The sequence below is a fragment of the Dipodomys ordii genome, unplaced genomic scaffold (assembly GCF_000151885.1).
Source record: "Dipodomys ordii isolate 6190 unplaced genomic scaffold, Dord_2.0 Scaffold15, whole genome shotgun sequence".
In the NCBI taxonomy this organism is placed as follows: Eukaryota; Metazoa; Chordata; class Mammalia; order Rodentia; family Heteromyidae; genus Dipodomys; species Dipodomys ordii.
This window is the reverse complement of record NW_012267231.1, coordinates 10989145-11002088: the sequence shown is the minus strand read 5'-3', so window position 1 is coordinate 11002088 and position 12944 is coordinate 10989145. Positions and strand designations below refer to the sequence as shown.

General features: G+C 47.8%; 1 protein-coding gene across 1 annotated transcript in view; it reads left to right on the top strand.

Moving 5' to 3' along the window:
* Nucleotides 1-2: 2 nt before the first annotated feature.
* Nucleotides 3-12944, top strand: part of LOC105982333 (probable phospholipid-transporting ATPase VA) — a gene marked incomplete at its 5' end in the record, with an annotated part of 17728 nt that continues 4786 nt past the window's right edge. Inside the window, one exon of the mRNA XM_013011906.1 lies at nt 3-301. Coding sequence (XP_012867360.1) covers nt 3-301 — 299 coding nt within the window. The remainder of the gene's footprint in view (nt 302-12944) is intronic.

Sequence of the window (12944 nt, the reverse complement as noted above, 5' to 3'; positions counted from 1 at the left end):
GGCCCCGGCGCGCCTGCGCGCAGCACCTGGCCGACAATCGGCTCAACACCACCAAGTACACGCTGCTGTCCTTCCTGCCCAAGAACCTCTTCGAGCAGTTCCACCGCCTGGCCAACGTCTACTTCGTCTTCATCGCGCTGCTCAACTTCGTGCCGGCGGTGAACGCCTTCCAGCCCGGCCTGGCCCTGGCGCCCGTCCTCTTCATCCTGGCGGTCACGGCCATCAAGGACCTGTGGGAGGATTACAGCCGCCACCGTTCCGACCACGAGATCAACCACCTGGGCTGCCTGGTCTTCAGCAGGTGAGAGCCGGGCCCGGATGGGGCGCGCGTCTGTCTGTCTGTCCGTCCGTGTCCCTTCGCCCACTGGGCGTCATCATCCATCCGATCGCTTTCCGCCCACCGAAGTGCTGGGATGAGGTTGGGGGGAGGCCAGGCTGTGGGTGGCAATCAGGCATGGGAGTGTGGGGGGGAGGTGATCTCCAGGGGCTGGGTACCCCTCCCCTCCTCCCCAGAGGCCAAGAGGAGAGAGGGGAGGGGGGAGTCTCCAGTTGGCACCACGTCTAAGGCAGAAGGAGGGTAAGGGAGGTTGGGGTCTGGCCTACAGGGGTAGCTGGGCAGCCTCCAAGTTAAAGAAGGTTCCCAGGCCCCCTGTCCCTCCCCACCCCCACCTCGAGTCCCTGCCTCAGTTGCTGGAAACAGAAACAGTGCCAGAAACCGCAGGACATGATGTTTTCAGGACCAGGGGGAAAATGGGGGGGAAGGTAGCCCGGTGGCTCACGCCTGGTCATCCTAGCTACTTAGGAGGAGGCTGGGATCTTCTGAGGATCCAGGTGTTCTAAGCCAGCCCACCCCAGGGCAGGAAAGCTCGAGGCTCAGACCTCCCTCCCATCAACCACCAGAAAACTGGAAGTTGGAGCTGTGGTTTGCCAGGGGTAGAGTGCTGTAAGCCTTGAGAAAACAGCCCAGGGACAGCGGCCAGGCCCTGAGTTCAAGCCCCAAAATGGACTTAAAAAAAACAGACGAAAAAGCATCTGGGTCTGAAGTTCAAGCTGTCTGGAGACAGCAGAGAAAACTGTCCTCAGCGTGCCCCTGTGTAGCTCAGGTAGCGGTGATAGCCGGGATCCGTATGTGCTGGCTCCATTTTCTTCCTGGGAACTTGCTTCTTGATGGAAAGAGGCTTTGGGGCCTAGAGATTGTTCTTTCAAGTCTGGGTCTCCTACAGGTAGGACACCCCCCTGCCCCCCCCCAACCCCCAGGCTGAATCTGAAGCTGCATCTTTCCCCCAGGAATCCCTCACCAAGCCACCCAGGGGACTGGAAATTCCAGGATCCCTACAGCCTTGAAGAAGGCAGAGGGCTCTGCCAGCACCCCAGGCTTGTCTTTTCTTAACCTTGCTAGACCTGTGGTGCGAGAACTTTTTCTTTCAATCACAGGGCCTTGACCTTGTCATTTACTGTTCCTGCTGCTCTACCGCTTGGAGCCACAGCTCCACTTCCAGTTTTCTGGTGGTTCATGAGAGATAAAGAGTCTCACAGGCTTTCCTGCCCAGGTTGGCTTCGAACCTCCATCCTCAGATCTCAGCCTCCTGAGTAGCTAGGATGACTGGCGTGAGCCACTAGCACCCAGCTTGAGTACTTCTCATGCTCTGCAGCATTTCCAAACTGACTTTTCTCGTAGATACAGGTTCAGAGAGGTTAAGTAACTTGGCCAACATCGCACAGCTGCCCGAGAGTAGTACCAGGATCCGATCCAGGTCTTGGAGACTGTGTTCCTTTACTAGGATTCCTGTGCTTGTGCCTCCCAAGCTTTGTATCGTAATCATGGGAGGTCTGAGAGTGGGCCCTGGTGTATTTGACTAGCAAAGGTGAAACCTTTGAGTCTCCCAGAGATGCCAGGAGCCAATCACAGAGCGGGGAAAGATGGTTAGAGCTGTGGAGGCTCCTTAGTGTGAGGGGAGGGGGTAGCAGGAACTTAAATGCCTGTCTGTCCTTCCGCCCTGGCCTCCAGGCAGACTCTGCAGAACTTGGGTGGGGCTTTAACAGGTTTAAAGCTGTCTGTCCTGGGGCTTAAACTCCTGGCCTCTGGTGCTGTCCGGGAGCTTTTGTGCTCAAGGACTTAAAGCCCTTTAGGACTTCCAACCACTTTCGACCAGTTTTCTGGTAGATAAGTCTTAGGGACTCTACTGCTTAGGCTGGCTTTGAACTTCGATCCTCAGATGTCAGCCTCCTGAGTAGCTGGGATCAGAGGTGTGAGCTACCAGCACCCTACTCACAGATTCTACTTCCCAGCCCCCCAGGGGTGGTGCTTGAACTCAAGGCCTAGGCTTTGTCTCTGAACCCCTCTGTGCTCAAGGCCAGCACTCTACCACTTGAGCCACAGCACCACTCCTGGCTTTTTCTGTGTGTGTGGTACTGAGGAATCGAACCCAGGGCTTCATATATGCTAAGCAAGCACTCTACCACTGAGCCACCTCCCCAGCCCTCACGGATTCTTCCTTTCTAATATCACAGAGCAAACAATCCCAGACCTTCTTTAGGCTTCAGAAAATAGTTCCTCTTCCTTTTGTCCTGGTTTTTTTTTTAATGCCTTTTCTGGGGCTTGAACTCTCTGCCTTACATTCTCCCCAGGCTTTTTCACTGAAGGCTAGCGTCTCTACCACCAGAGCCACAGCTCTACTTCCCTATTGTTTATTTATTGCTGGTTAATGAGAGATTAGAGTCTCAAGGACTTACCTGCCTGGGGCTGACTTCCTACTCTCCATTCTCAGATCTCAGCTTCTTGAGTAGCTGTGATTACAGGCATGAACCACCAGCCTCAGGGCCTGTTCTTAGAGTGAAGTCTTTAAGCTGACCTCTTGATTTCCCTTTGCCTAGTGTGATTGTGAAATCTTTCACCCCTGTCTGAATTCACCGCTGCTTCCTGAGCCTTCAGCAATACTTTCTTTACTTTAGGCCGATCCTGTGGATGGCTTGCTTTCCCAAGTCCTTCCCTGCCCCTAGGCAAATTTCTTGAGTCCTTTTCTGGGGGAGAGAATGAACTTTGGGGGTGGAGGGTCAGGGAGAGGGTTGGGTGTGCTTGGTGGTGGGGACACCTGAGTGTGAAGAAAGGGTGAGTCTTGGTCTGGCCATTTCAGCTTCTTCTGAATTGCCTTCTCTCTCCCTGTCCAGTCTCCTCTACGGGAGACCCAGCCTGGTGGCCTTGTCTATTGGCTGTTCCCCTGCCAGGCTGGTCAGATGCCTTTGGTCCCAGAAGCTCTTGAGATGAAAGGAGAAGTCAGGGGCCCCGCCAGCCCTGGGCCAAGACCCTGGACTAGGGCTGGGGTGCAGGTTGCTTGTCCAGAGAAGTGGCTGGAGGGTGGACAGCCATGGGAAAACCACAGGAGTCAGAGGGACCAAGAGGGTGAGCAGGAAAGGGTCAGGAGGCCACTGACAGGGCTGGGGCCCTGAGACCAAGGATGGGTTATGGGGTGCGTAGGGTAAGAGGTGTGTGGGAAGCAGGGGATGGTGGGAAGCTGCATCAAGCTACAGTGGTGCTCAGGGCCTCTGGTTTACACAGCAGACTTGGGGTATGCCTCCTCTGAGCCTCTTTGCTTTAACCACTGGGTGAAGGAGGTGCCAGAGTCCCATCCCTACCTACCTTTCCTTTCCTTTCCCTGCCTCTTCCCTTTTTTTTGGTGCTGGTACTGGGGCTTGAACACAAGGCCTTGTGCACTTGCTTGACTTTAAGCCAAGGGCTCTACCACTTGAATTACACCACCACTTCGGGTTAGTTGGAGCTAGCCTCACAGGCTCTCTTGTCCCAGGATGGCTTAGAATACTAAGATCCTTAGATCTCAGCCTCCTAACTACCTAGGATTACAGGTATGAAGCCTGGCTTCAGTGGTTTGGATCCTCCTCCTCCTCCTCCTCCTCCTCCTCTTCTTCTGTTGTTGTTTTTGAGACTGGGTGTTGGTATATTGTTCAGGGTTGCCCTGATTGACTCCTTCCTGCAAGCGATCCTCCTGTTTCTGTCACCGGAGTAGCCGGGACTACAGGCAGGAATCACTGCCCTTTGCTCAGAGCATACATACATGCAGTACATCAAGGAAGCTTTTCCTACAGATTCTGTTCCCGAGGGCTGCCTCTGACGCGGTGCCTGGGGTGTTTGTTATTTCTGTGTTGCTTCCTAATAACTTGGTACTGGGCCGCCCTCTCTCCCCTTCCTCCCTGCCTCCCCACCTCAGATCTCTGCCAGTTCTGGGTCAGGAATGTGCCTTCCTCTGGCATGGAAGGTGAAGGCACAATCCACCTGTCCAGGTCTTGAACCCATCTTCTCCTCTCATGGGTTTTGGATCCTTATTTAGGGGACCCCCCACCCAGCTACATTAATCAGCCAAGAGAGAAAAGTGAAGGGCTGTTGCTTGGGGTCTCAGCCCTGTGGGGGGTGAGGTCAGGAGTGGGGATCCTCTCTGATTGTTTCCACCTCCTGTATATACCTATATACCTGTGTCTATAGGGATCCATAGCGAACCTTCAAGAAGGTTGTCTCAGCAGTTGCAGAAGGAACTCAGACTTACTTAGGTCAGCAGAGTGGCCTCAGGGTGCCTGGTGGGCAGAGCTGGGGGAGGAGACCGGATAAGCACCTGAGCGGCCCAGCAGGGCGGCAGCAGGGGTTCTGACTGTGGGAAAGCAGGGTACAGCGGCCCCCGGGTGTCGGTGGGAAATCCGTTCCCTGGCCCTGGTGGACCCCGAGGTCCAGGCTTGCAGGTCTGATCACAGCCCACTCACGTGGTCTCATCCGTCTGGCATGTCTAGATGCGCCTCGGGTGGCCTAATACGAGGGAAATCCCTCCCCTCCTCCCCTGACCCCTCACCCATCCAGCCCAAACACAGCAGTGAGGCAGAATTGTAATGTCTCCCTGAAGGATGGAGGAGGGGCGCCCTCTGACACCCCCCCCCATCCTCATCTCCCTGTCTGCTGTTTCAGCCCAGCCTGGGGCCCTGCTGCAAATGGAGAGCATGGAGGCCATGGGGAGGGGCACACCTGGGTCTGGGGTCTGGTTCTGGGGTGCCAGCTCTGTTCTAAACCCCGCCGGGATTGGTCTGTATTTCTCTATCACTTTCATGATGACCCAGAAGAGGTATCCCCTTTCTCTCTTTCTCTTTCTCTTCCTCTTCCTCTTTCTCTTTCTGTCTCTGTCTCTCTCTCTCTCTCTCTCTTAATTTATTTGTACTGGGGATGGAACTCAGGAATACATGTTAAGTCCATCTTCTGCCACTGAGCTCCTTAGTACCTCAGCCCTGATCCAATCATTTGTATCTATATTTATATTACATTTATATATTTATTTACAAATACATTTTGCATTTATAGTTTATATATTTATTTTATTTTTTTAATTTTTATTTTTTGTGAACATACTGTACAGAGGGGTTACAATTACATGGGCAAGATAATGAGTATTTTATATATTTATAAAATATTTATATAAATGTATAGATACAGATGCATATAATATCCAACTTACAATGTATAATATATAGAATAATATTTTTGTATGTTTTTTATTGTAAAAATGTTGTATAGGGGGTTACAGTTAGAATAATATATTCTATCTATAGATGTGCACATATAGATCTACAGGTATACCCACATATCAATATGTATAGCTATATCTATATGTTGTATGGGAACTTGGGCGTAAGAAAACAGAGAAGCCACATTTCGAGATGGTGGATCGGGAGTCTTTATTGGAGAGCCTGCAACTACAGGTGGACTCCTGTCTCAAAGACCTGCAGCTGAGAATCCAGAACAAGGCTTTTAAAGACAAAAAAAAACTGCATGATTGGGTGGAGATCCAATTGCAGCACAAGCAGAGCTTTTAGGAAAGTAACTCAGGGGTTAGCATAAACTCTAAGGAACCAGTCAAGGTTAAGCAGATTGGAAGGTTTAGGGAGATAATAACAAAGCTTTCTTGGAGCTAAACGGTGGTTGGAGCTAAACGGTGGCTTGATACCTCCCATTCAATGAATGGCCTCTCTCACCTCTAGGCTTTTCCGAGCTGGGTGGAAAGTCCCCTCCACCTAGCAAGGTACAAGGATGGCTGTAAGGACAAGGCTTATTGCTTAGATGCAGTCTCCTTACTTTATATCTATCTGTCTGTCTGTCTGTCTGTCTGTCTGTCTGTCTGTCTGTCTGTCTATATCTATATTTGCCCATCCTGGGCAAATATAACTCCTGGCCTGGGTGCTGTCCCTGATCTTTTGTGCTCAAGGCTAGTGTTCAGCTATTTGAGCTACAATTCCATTTCTGGCTTTTTGGTGCTTCGTCAGAGATACGAGTCTCACAGACTTTTCTGCCTGGGCTGGCTTTGAGTCTGGATCCTCAGATCTCAGCCTCCTGAGTATCTGGGATGACACTGGGCCACTGGTACCCAGGCTTCCAGGTGCCTGACCTGGAATCTTATTGATGCGTTCCAGTCTCTGTGTTCAATAGACTGAGCTGACCCCCTCCTCTCAATCTGCTTGAGTCTGTGCAAAACCTCCAGTGGAAGTGGGGGTGGGGGTCTTTCCATGATCTTTTGAGGGAAAGCCAGATGCTTTTGAGGTGCCCCATGCTGGTTTTAGAATCTCATTCATTTTCTATCTTCCCTGTCCCCTTGATCCATACTTCATCTTTCCAGTTTCCCAGATTGTCCAGCCGGGGCAGCCTGGCTATTTCCTCCAGGGTTGTTACTAAAGACCCTGGGGGACGAGGTGATATTTTTTACCTAACTAAAGCCTCCCTTTTCTTTTATGCTGTGGGATTTTGTTTTTCTTGCCTCCCCTTGGCCTCCCAATTGTGTCTTTTCCCCCCCTCCCTTTCCTGGTGAGCCGGCGGGCCTCTTCCTCTACAGATCTTTTAGACCTTGGGAGCCGATTCCTTCCTCCCCCCTCCCCTCTTATTACTTTTAGAAGCTGGCAGCGAGAGCCCTGTGTCCCCCACCCCCCATATACACCCCCAAGCCCAGATCTTCTTTTTTGTCATTAGGAGTAAAAGATTGACAAAAGCAGACACCAGGCTTCTTGGGAGTATAAAAGATTTGGCGCAAAAGAGTTGCAAAAGAGATGACTTTCCATTAAGTCTAACACTAATGTTCCATATCAAATGGTCTCCTTTGGCTTTTTATTTAGGCCCTGTCCATATATCTTAGGATAGGCCTGGTATTATTTATGCCTTCATTATCCTTCAGACTTTGTCATTTGTATCACAGTCAGTTCTGCTTATTAACAGTAATGTCCTCTAATTTTAGACTTATGTTGCTGTCCTGGCTAAAAGTGCTTAGATGAATCAATTAATAATAATTTAAAAAAAGCCAGGTGCCAGTGGCTCACGCTTGTAATCCTAGCCATTCAGAAGGCTGAGATCTGAGGATCGCGGTTCAAAGACAGCCTGGGCAAGAAAGTGTGAAACACTTATCTCCAATAAACCACCAGAAAACCTGAAGTGGCACTGTGGGTCAAGTGGTAGAGTGCTAGCCTTGAGCTGAAGAGTGTAGGGATGTGCCCAAGCCCAGAGTTCAAGCCCCATGATTGACCCCATCCCCACCAAAAAAAGCCCTGGGTAAGGCGGGATGGGACTGTTTTCAAACAATCTGTGTTTGTTTTTAAAATTAAAAAAATAATCTTTTTGGTATAAGTCACAATCATTTGGAGTAGAAGATTTGCAAAAGCAGATTTTGGAGTTAAGCTTAAGTGTGCTAGGGTAGGGACACTTCCATGGTTTTGGAACTATTTTTTTCCAAACCAGGCCTCTACTACTTGAACCATGCCTCCAGCCAAGGGAAAAATTTTGTCTTTTAACTTTTCCTCCTCCTCCCTCTTCTTCCTTCCCTTTTTCCTCCTCTCTCCCTCTTTTCACTCTTTCCCTCCTGTATTTTCTATACCTTTCTTCTCTTTGCTGTCTTGATTGATTTCCCCCCCCCAGTCCTGGGGCTTGAACTCTGGGCCTGGGCACTGTCCCTGAGCTTCTTTTGCTCAAGGCTGGTGCTCTGCCACTTGAACCACAGCACCACTTCCAGGTTTTTTTTTTGAGTAATTCATTGGAGATAAGAGTCTTCATGGACTTTTCTGCTTGGGCTGACTTCAAACCACGATCCTCAGATCTCAGCCTCCTGAGTAGCTAGGATTAGAGGCTTGAGCCACCAGTGACTGACTGATTGTTCGACTTTTTTTTTTTTTTGTCAGTCATGGGACTTGAACTCTGGGCCTGGGCACTGTCTCTGAGCTCTTCAACTCAAGGCTAGTGTTCTACCACTTGAGCCACAGTGCTACTTCTGGCTTTCTCTGTTTATGTAGTGCTGAGGAATCGAACCCAGGGCCTCATGCATGTGAGGCAAGCACTCTACCACTGAGCCACCTTGCCACTGACTGTTTGATTTTTGTGACAATATTTTCCATCTAGCCCAGGGTAGCCTTGAACTTGTAGTCTCCTGTCTTACCCTCCCCAGTACTGAGAATACCAGTATGTACCTTTATATCCTGTGGTTATTTTCTTTTTAAATAAAAGTTACTCCATTTGTAAGGTTAGATTACTGATTTGAGATGCATGTCTTTTTGCTAATATAGATATTTACAACTATAACTTCCCAATAGAACTGCTTTAGCTGCATCTCTTAAGTTTGGGTGTGTTATGTTTTTATTTTTATTCACTTCAAATTTTATTAATTTCTAATTCCCCTTATGATTTCCTCTTTGATTGCCCAGGAGTGTCTTTAATTTTTGCTCACTCACTTATGAATTTTCCAGACTTCTTTTTTTTTTTTTTTTTTTTACAGAATTCTACTTCTATTTCACTGCCATCTGGAAAATATATTTTGTAGTTGCCTGCCCTTTTAATTTATGAAAGGTTAATATAAGAGTCTGTTCTGAAGAATATTTCATAGGTGATTGGGAAAAATGTGTGTTGTGATTTTTTTTTTTGTCTCTTAGGTCTATTTGTTTCAAAGATCTGTTTCCATATTGATCTGCCTAGTTTGGGTCATTATTAAAAATAGTATATTGAAGTGGCACAGTAGCTCAGAGTGGTAGAGTGTTACCCTTAAGCAGAAGAAGCTCAGGGACAGTGCCCAGGCCCTGAGTTCAAACTCCAGAACTGGCAGAATAAAAAAGGATATTGATCTTTCTGATTATACTTGACTTGTTCTATTTCTTTCTTTAACTGTGTCTCTTTTTGTTTGTACTTGGGTGGAGTGTGGGTGATCTGTCGTTACATGTGTTTAAAATTGTTGTGTTTTCCTAATCCAGTGCTTATAGTTCACACTTGTAATCCTACCTACTCAGAAGGGTGAGATCTGATGATCACTCTTCAACACCAGCCTTGGCAGGCAAATCGAAGAGACCTAATACCAATTAAAAAGCCAGAAGTGGAGATGTGGGTCAAGTGGTAAAGGGCCATCTTTGAGAGAAAAAGCTAAGAATATGAGGCCCCAACACCAAGATGAAATGATATAACCCAAAATACACTCCTTTATCACAATTTTTTTAAAATTTTTTTTATTGTAAAGATACTATACAGAGGGTTACAGTTACATGAGTGAGGTGGATATAGTTAATCCAGCTCTCTCATGGTTACTATCTAATTAATGTATCTTTTCTCATTCAAACCCTTAGTGTGTGTGTGTGTGTGTGTGTGTGTGTGTGTGTGTGTGTGTGTGTGTTGTTTCTATTTTTCATTCCTTTATTTTGGTACTGGGGTGGGTTTGAACTCAGGACCTCATACTTTCCTCTGACTTGGATGTTGGAATCAGACATATGTTAGCTGGCAAAAGGCCTTATTACTGGTGATTTGTTTTTTTTTTTGGGGGGGGGTGGTGCTGTGTCTGCTGGGGTTTTCCAGTTCTACATTATGGAGAGAGATACTTTGAGATTATGTTGCTATATTGTTTCTTGTGGAAGTATTATTGCCCAGTGAAGTTAGGATCTTATGTTGCAAGATTCTTGCAATGGTATTTCAGTGATGGCTTACTCTTTCTCCTGTCTCTTCTGTGGGTAATAACATGCATTCCTAGAACAGCTGCCTTTTTTCTTCCCTGTTTATTTACTTACTTATGTCAGTGCAGGCAAATGGAAATTTAGTATCTTCTGGGGATTGTAATTGAGTGGTCTTGTCTTTTATCTTACTCACTTTTGTTCTGTCTCTGGGGGCCTTCCTCAGGTCAGCTAGGCTGAACTCTGGTTTTTTGTTTTATTTTGTTTTGTTTCTTTGGTTTTTTGTGGGTTTTTGTTTTGGTTTATCGTGGGGCTTGAACTCAGGGCCTGGGCATTAACCCCGAGCCTCTTTGTGCTCAAGGCGAGTTCCTTACCCCTTGTGCCACAGCACCACTTCTGAGTTTTGAGTGGCTAATTGGAGATAAGAGTCTCAGAGAGACTTTTCTGCCCAAGCGGGCTTTGAACTGCGATCCTCACATCTCAGCCTCCTGAGTAGCTAGGATGACAGGTGTGAGCCACCAGGGCCCTGGGCTGTGTCTTGGTATTTTCAGTGCAATTCTTTCTGTAGGTCAGTGGTGTCTGAAGTCCTGGCTGTTATTCTTTTCCTGCCATGGCTGAGCTTGTTCCTCGTGAGTGGCCATTCACTGTGATGATTGTTACCTCCACAGGATAGGAGGACTCACATGGCCTCACCTGGGGGGAGGAGAAACAGAACTACCAGATACTTAGTCATCTCTGACTGCCAGGCTCTGTAAGCCAGAAGTGATGTCCTTGTCATTCTGGGGACGGGACGGTCCCATCCCATAGGCCAGTCAGGCCCTCAAAAGTGGAATCCACGCATCTGGATTCCTTACCATGGGGCACACTGAGAAGAGGCTGTGTCGCCCGGCAGTGTCCTGCTCTTCCCAGCTCTGGGGCCCAGCTTCTTCCTGCCTTTCTTCCTGCCACAGGAGCCCACACTGCCCTTCACTGTAGGAGACCTGCCTTGCTATATATATAGCGGAATGGAAGGACTTACAGGGGGGAAAATGGAGACTGCTATTTTGAATTGTACTGTTTTTAGAATTCTCTTAGCTTGGCTTTCCGTGTTGACTTGGTCTACGCTTTTTTAATTTCTTTCCTTCTGGAGTACAGTGTGTCTGTCTGTGCTGTCTGGGCGTACCCTCTGGTTTATTTTTCCCGTCGTGGCGACTGACGGTATTTTGGAATGCCTTAGTCCACTTTAAGCTAACCAGGGGCAGTTAAAATCCACTCTGTGAAAGGAAAGCCTGGACAAGCAGGCAGATCGTTTTCTCTTCAGACTTCATTTGAATGGAAGGCAGGGTATTACAGTCTCGCCCCCAGCATGCTGAGTGGAGGGGTACGTGATAGAATAGTGGGTGCAAAGCCCTACAGACAGGTGGGTATGTGGAAAGGTGGTCTGATTTGTGGCTGTTCCCCTTACCACAGCTATAATTGTGATAGTTAAGACTCAACTGGTGGCTCATACTTATAATCTTAGCTACTTAGGAGGCTGAGATCTGAGGATCGCGGTTCAAAGCCAGCCTGAGCAGCAAAGTGTGTGAAACTCCTGACCTCCAATTGACCACCAAAAAGCTGGAAGTGGAGGCATGGCTCAAGTGGTACAGCCTTGGCTTGAGCACAAAAGCTCAGGGACAATGCTGAGGCCTTGAGTTGAAGCTCCAAAAAATACAAAAATAAAAATAAAGAATACTGCTAGGAAAAGCTATGGGGAAGTGGTAAAAATGAACTCATTGTTTGTTTAATAATAAAGAAGACAACATAGTATATGTAATTAGGTGGTTTGGGGAAGACTTGTGTTGGCGGGGGTCTATTTTAAAAATAGAAAATTTAATTCACAGACCTATTTAATGGGATCTGGAAAATTGTCCTTTTTTTTTTTGCTTATCAGCAAGAAGAAAACTTTAAAAGCCCTAGGGCTAGCAATAGGGGCAAGGTGGGGGTGGGGGGAAGAAAGGGAAGTTAGGTTGTACTGTAGGAATCCTCTCAAGCTGGACATTGATGTCTCCTCCCTTACTCAGGAGGCTGAGACCTAGAGGATTGTTGTTCTGAAGCAGCCTCAGCAAGAAAGATCTGGGAGACTCTTTAATTGGAGAATTAACCAGCAAAAAGCTGGACTGGAGGCAGGGCTCAAGAGGTAGAACATCAACCATGAGCAAGAAAAGCCAAGCGAGAGTTTGAGGCTCCGAGTTCACACCCTAGTACCAGCACACAGAAAATGAGAACAACGTCTCAAAGGTGCCTAAGTGATTTCTCAGCAGACCTGTGCCTTTAAAGGTAGTAGGGAATGCCCTGTCCATCCCAGACTGCTGTACGTATTTGTCCTCTGGCATCAGGCTTGTGGCTTGCAGGACTTACGGGCTCTGGATGGGAACAGACAAGAGGACTTGGCAAGATTAGCCTCCCTCTGCTGGGCAGGGCCTCTAAGAGTTCCCCTTCCCAATTGTTAGGTATGGCTTTTCCTCTGATAAGTGGAGCTCTACCACTTGAGCCACAGCTCCCTTCCAATTCTTGCTGGTTAGTTTGAGGTAATAGCCTCCCCTATTTGTCTTCCTGGGCCTTTTATAGGGTTTGAATTCTGCACCTGGGCGCTGTCCCTGAGCTTCTCTTGCTCAAGGCTAGCACTCTACCACTTAAACCACAGCGCCACTTCCAGTTGTGTCTGAGTAGTTTTATTGGAGATGAGTCTCCTGGACTTAGCTGCCTGGGCTGGCTTTGAACCATGATCTCCAGATCTCAGCCTCCTGAATAGCCAGGATTATAGACATAAGCCACCTGCACATAGCTTTAAAAAACAAACAAAAAAAAACCTGATCCTCAGATCTCAGGTGCTTCGTCATTTTGAGGCATTCTGGTCACTCTGACTCCTTTTTTTTTTTAATTTTATTTTATTTTATTTGTGAACATACTGTACAGAGGGGTTAAAATTACATGGGCAGGATAATGCGTACATTTCTTACCAAGCATTGCAGCCT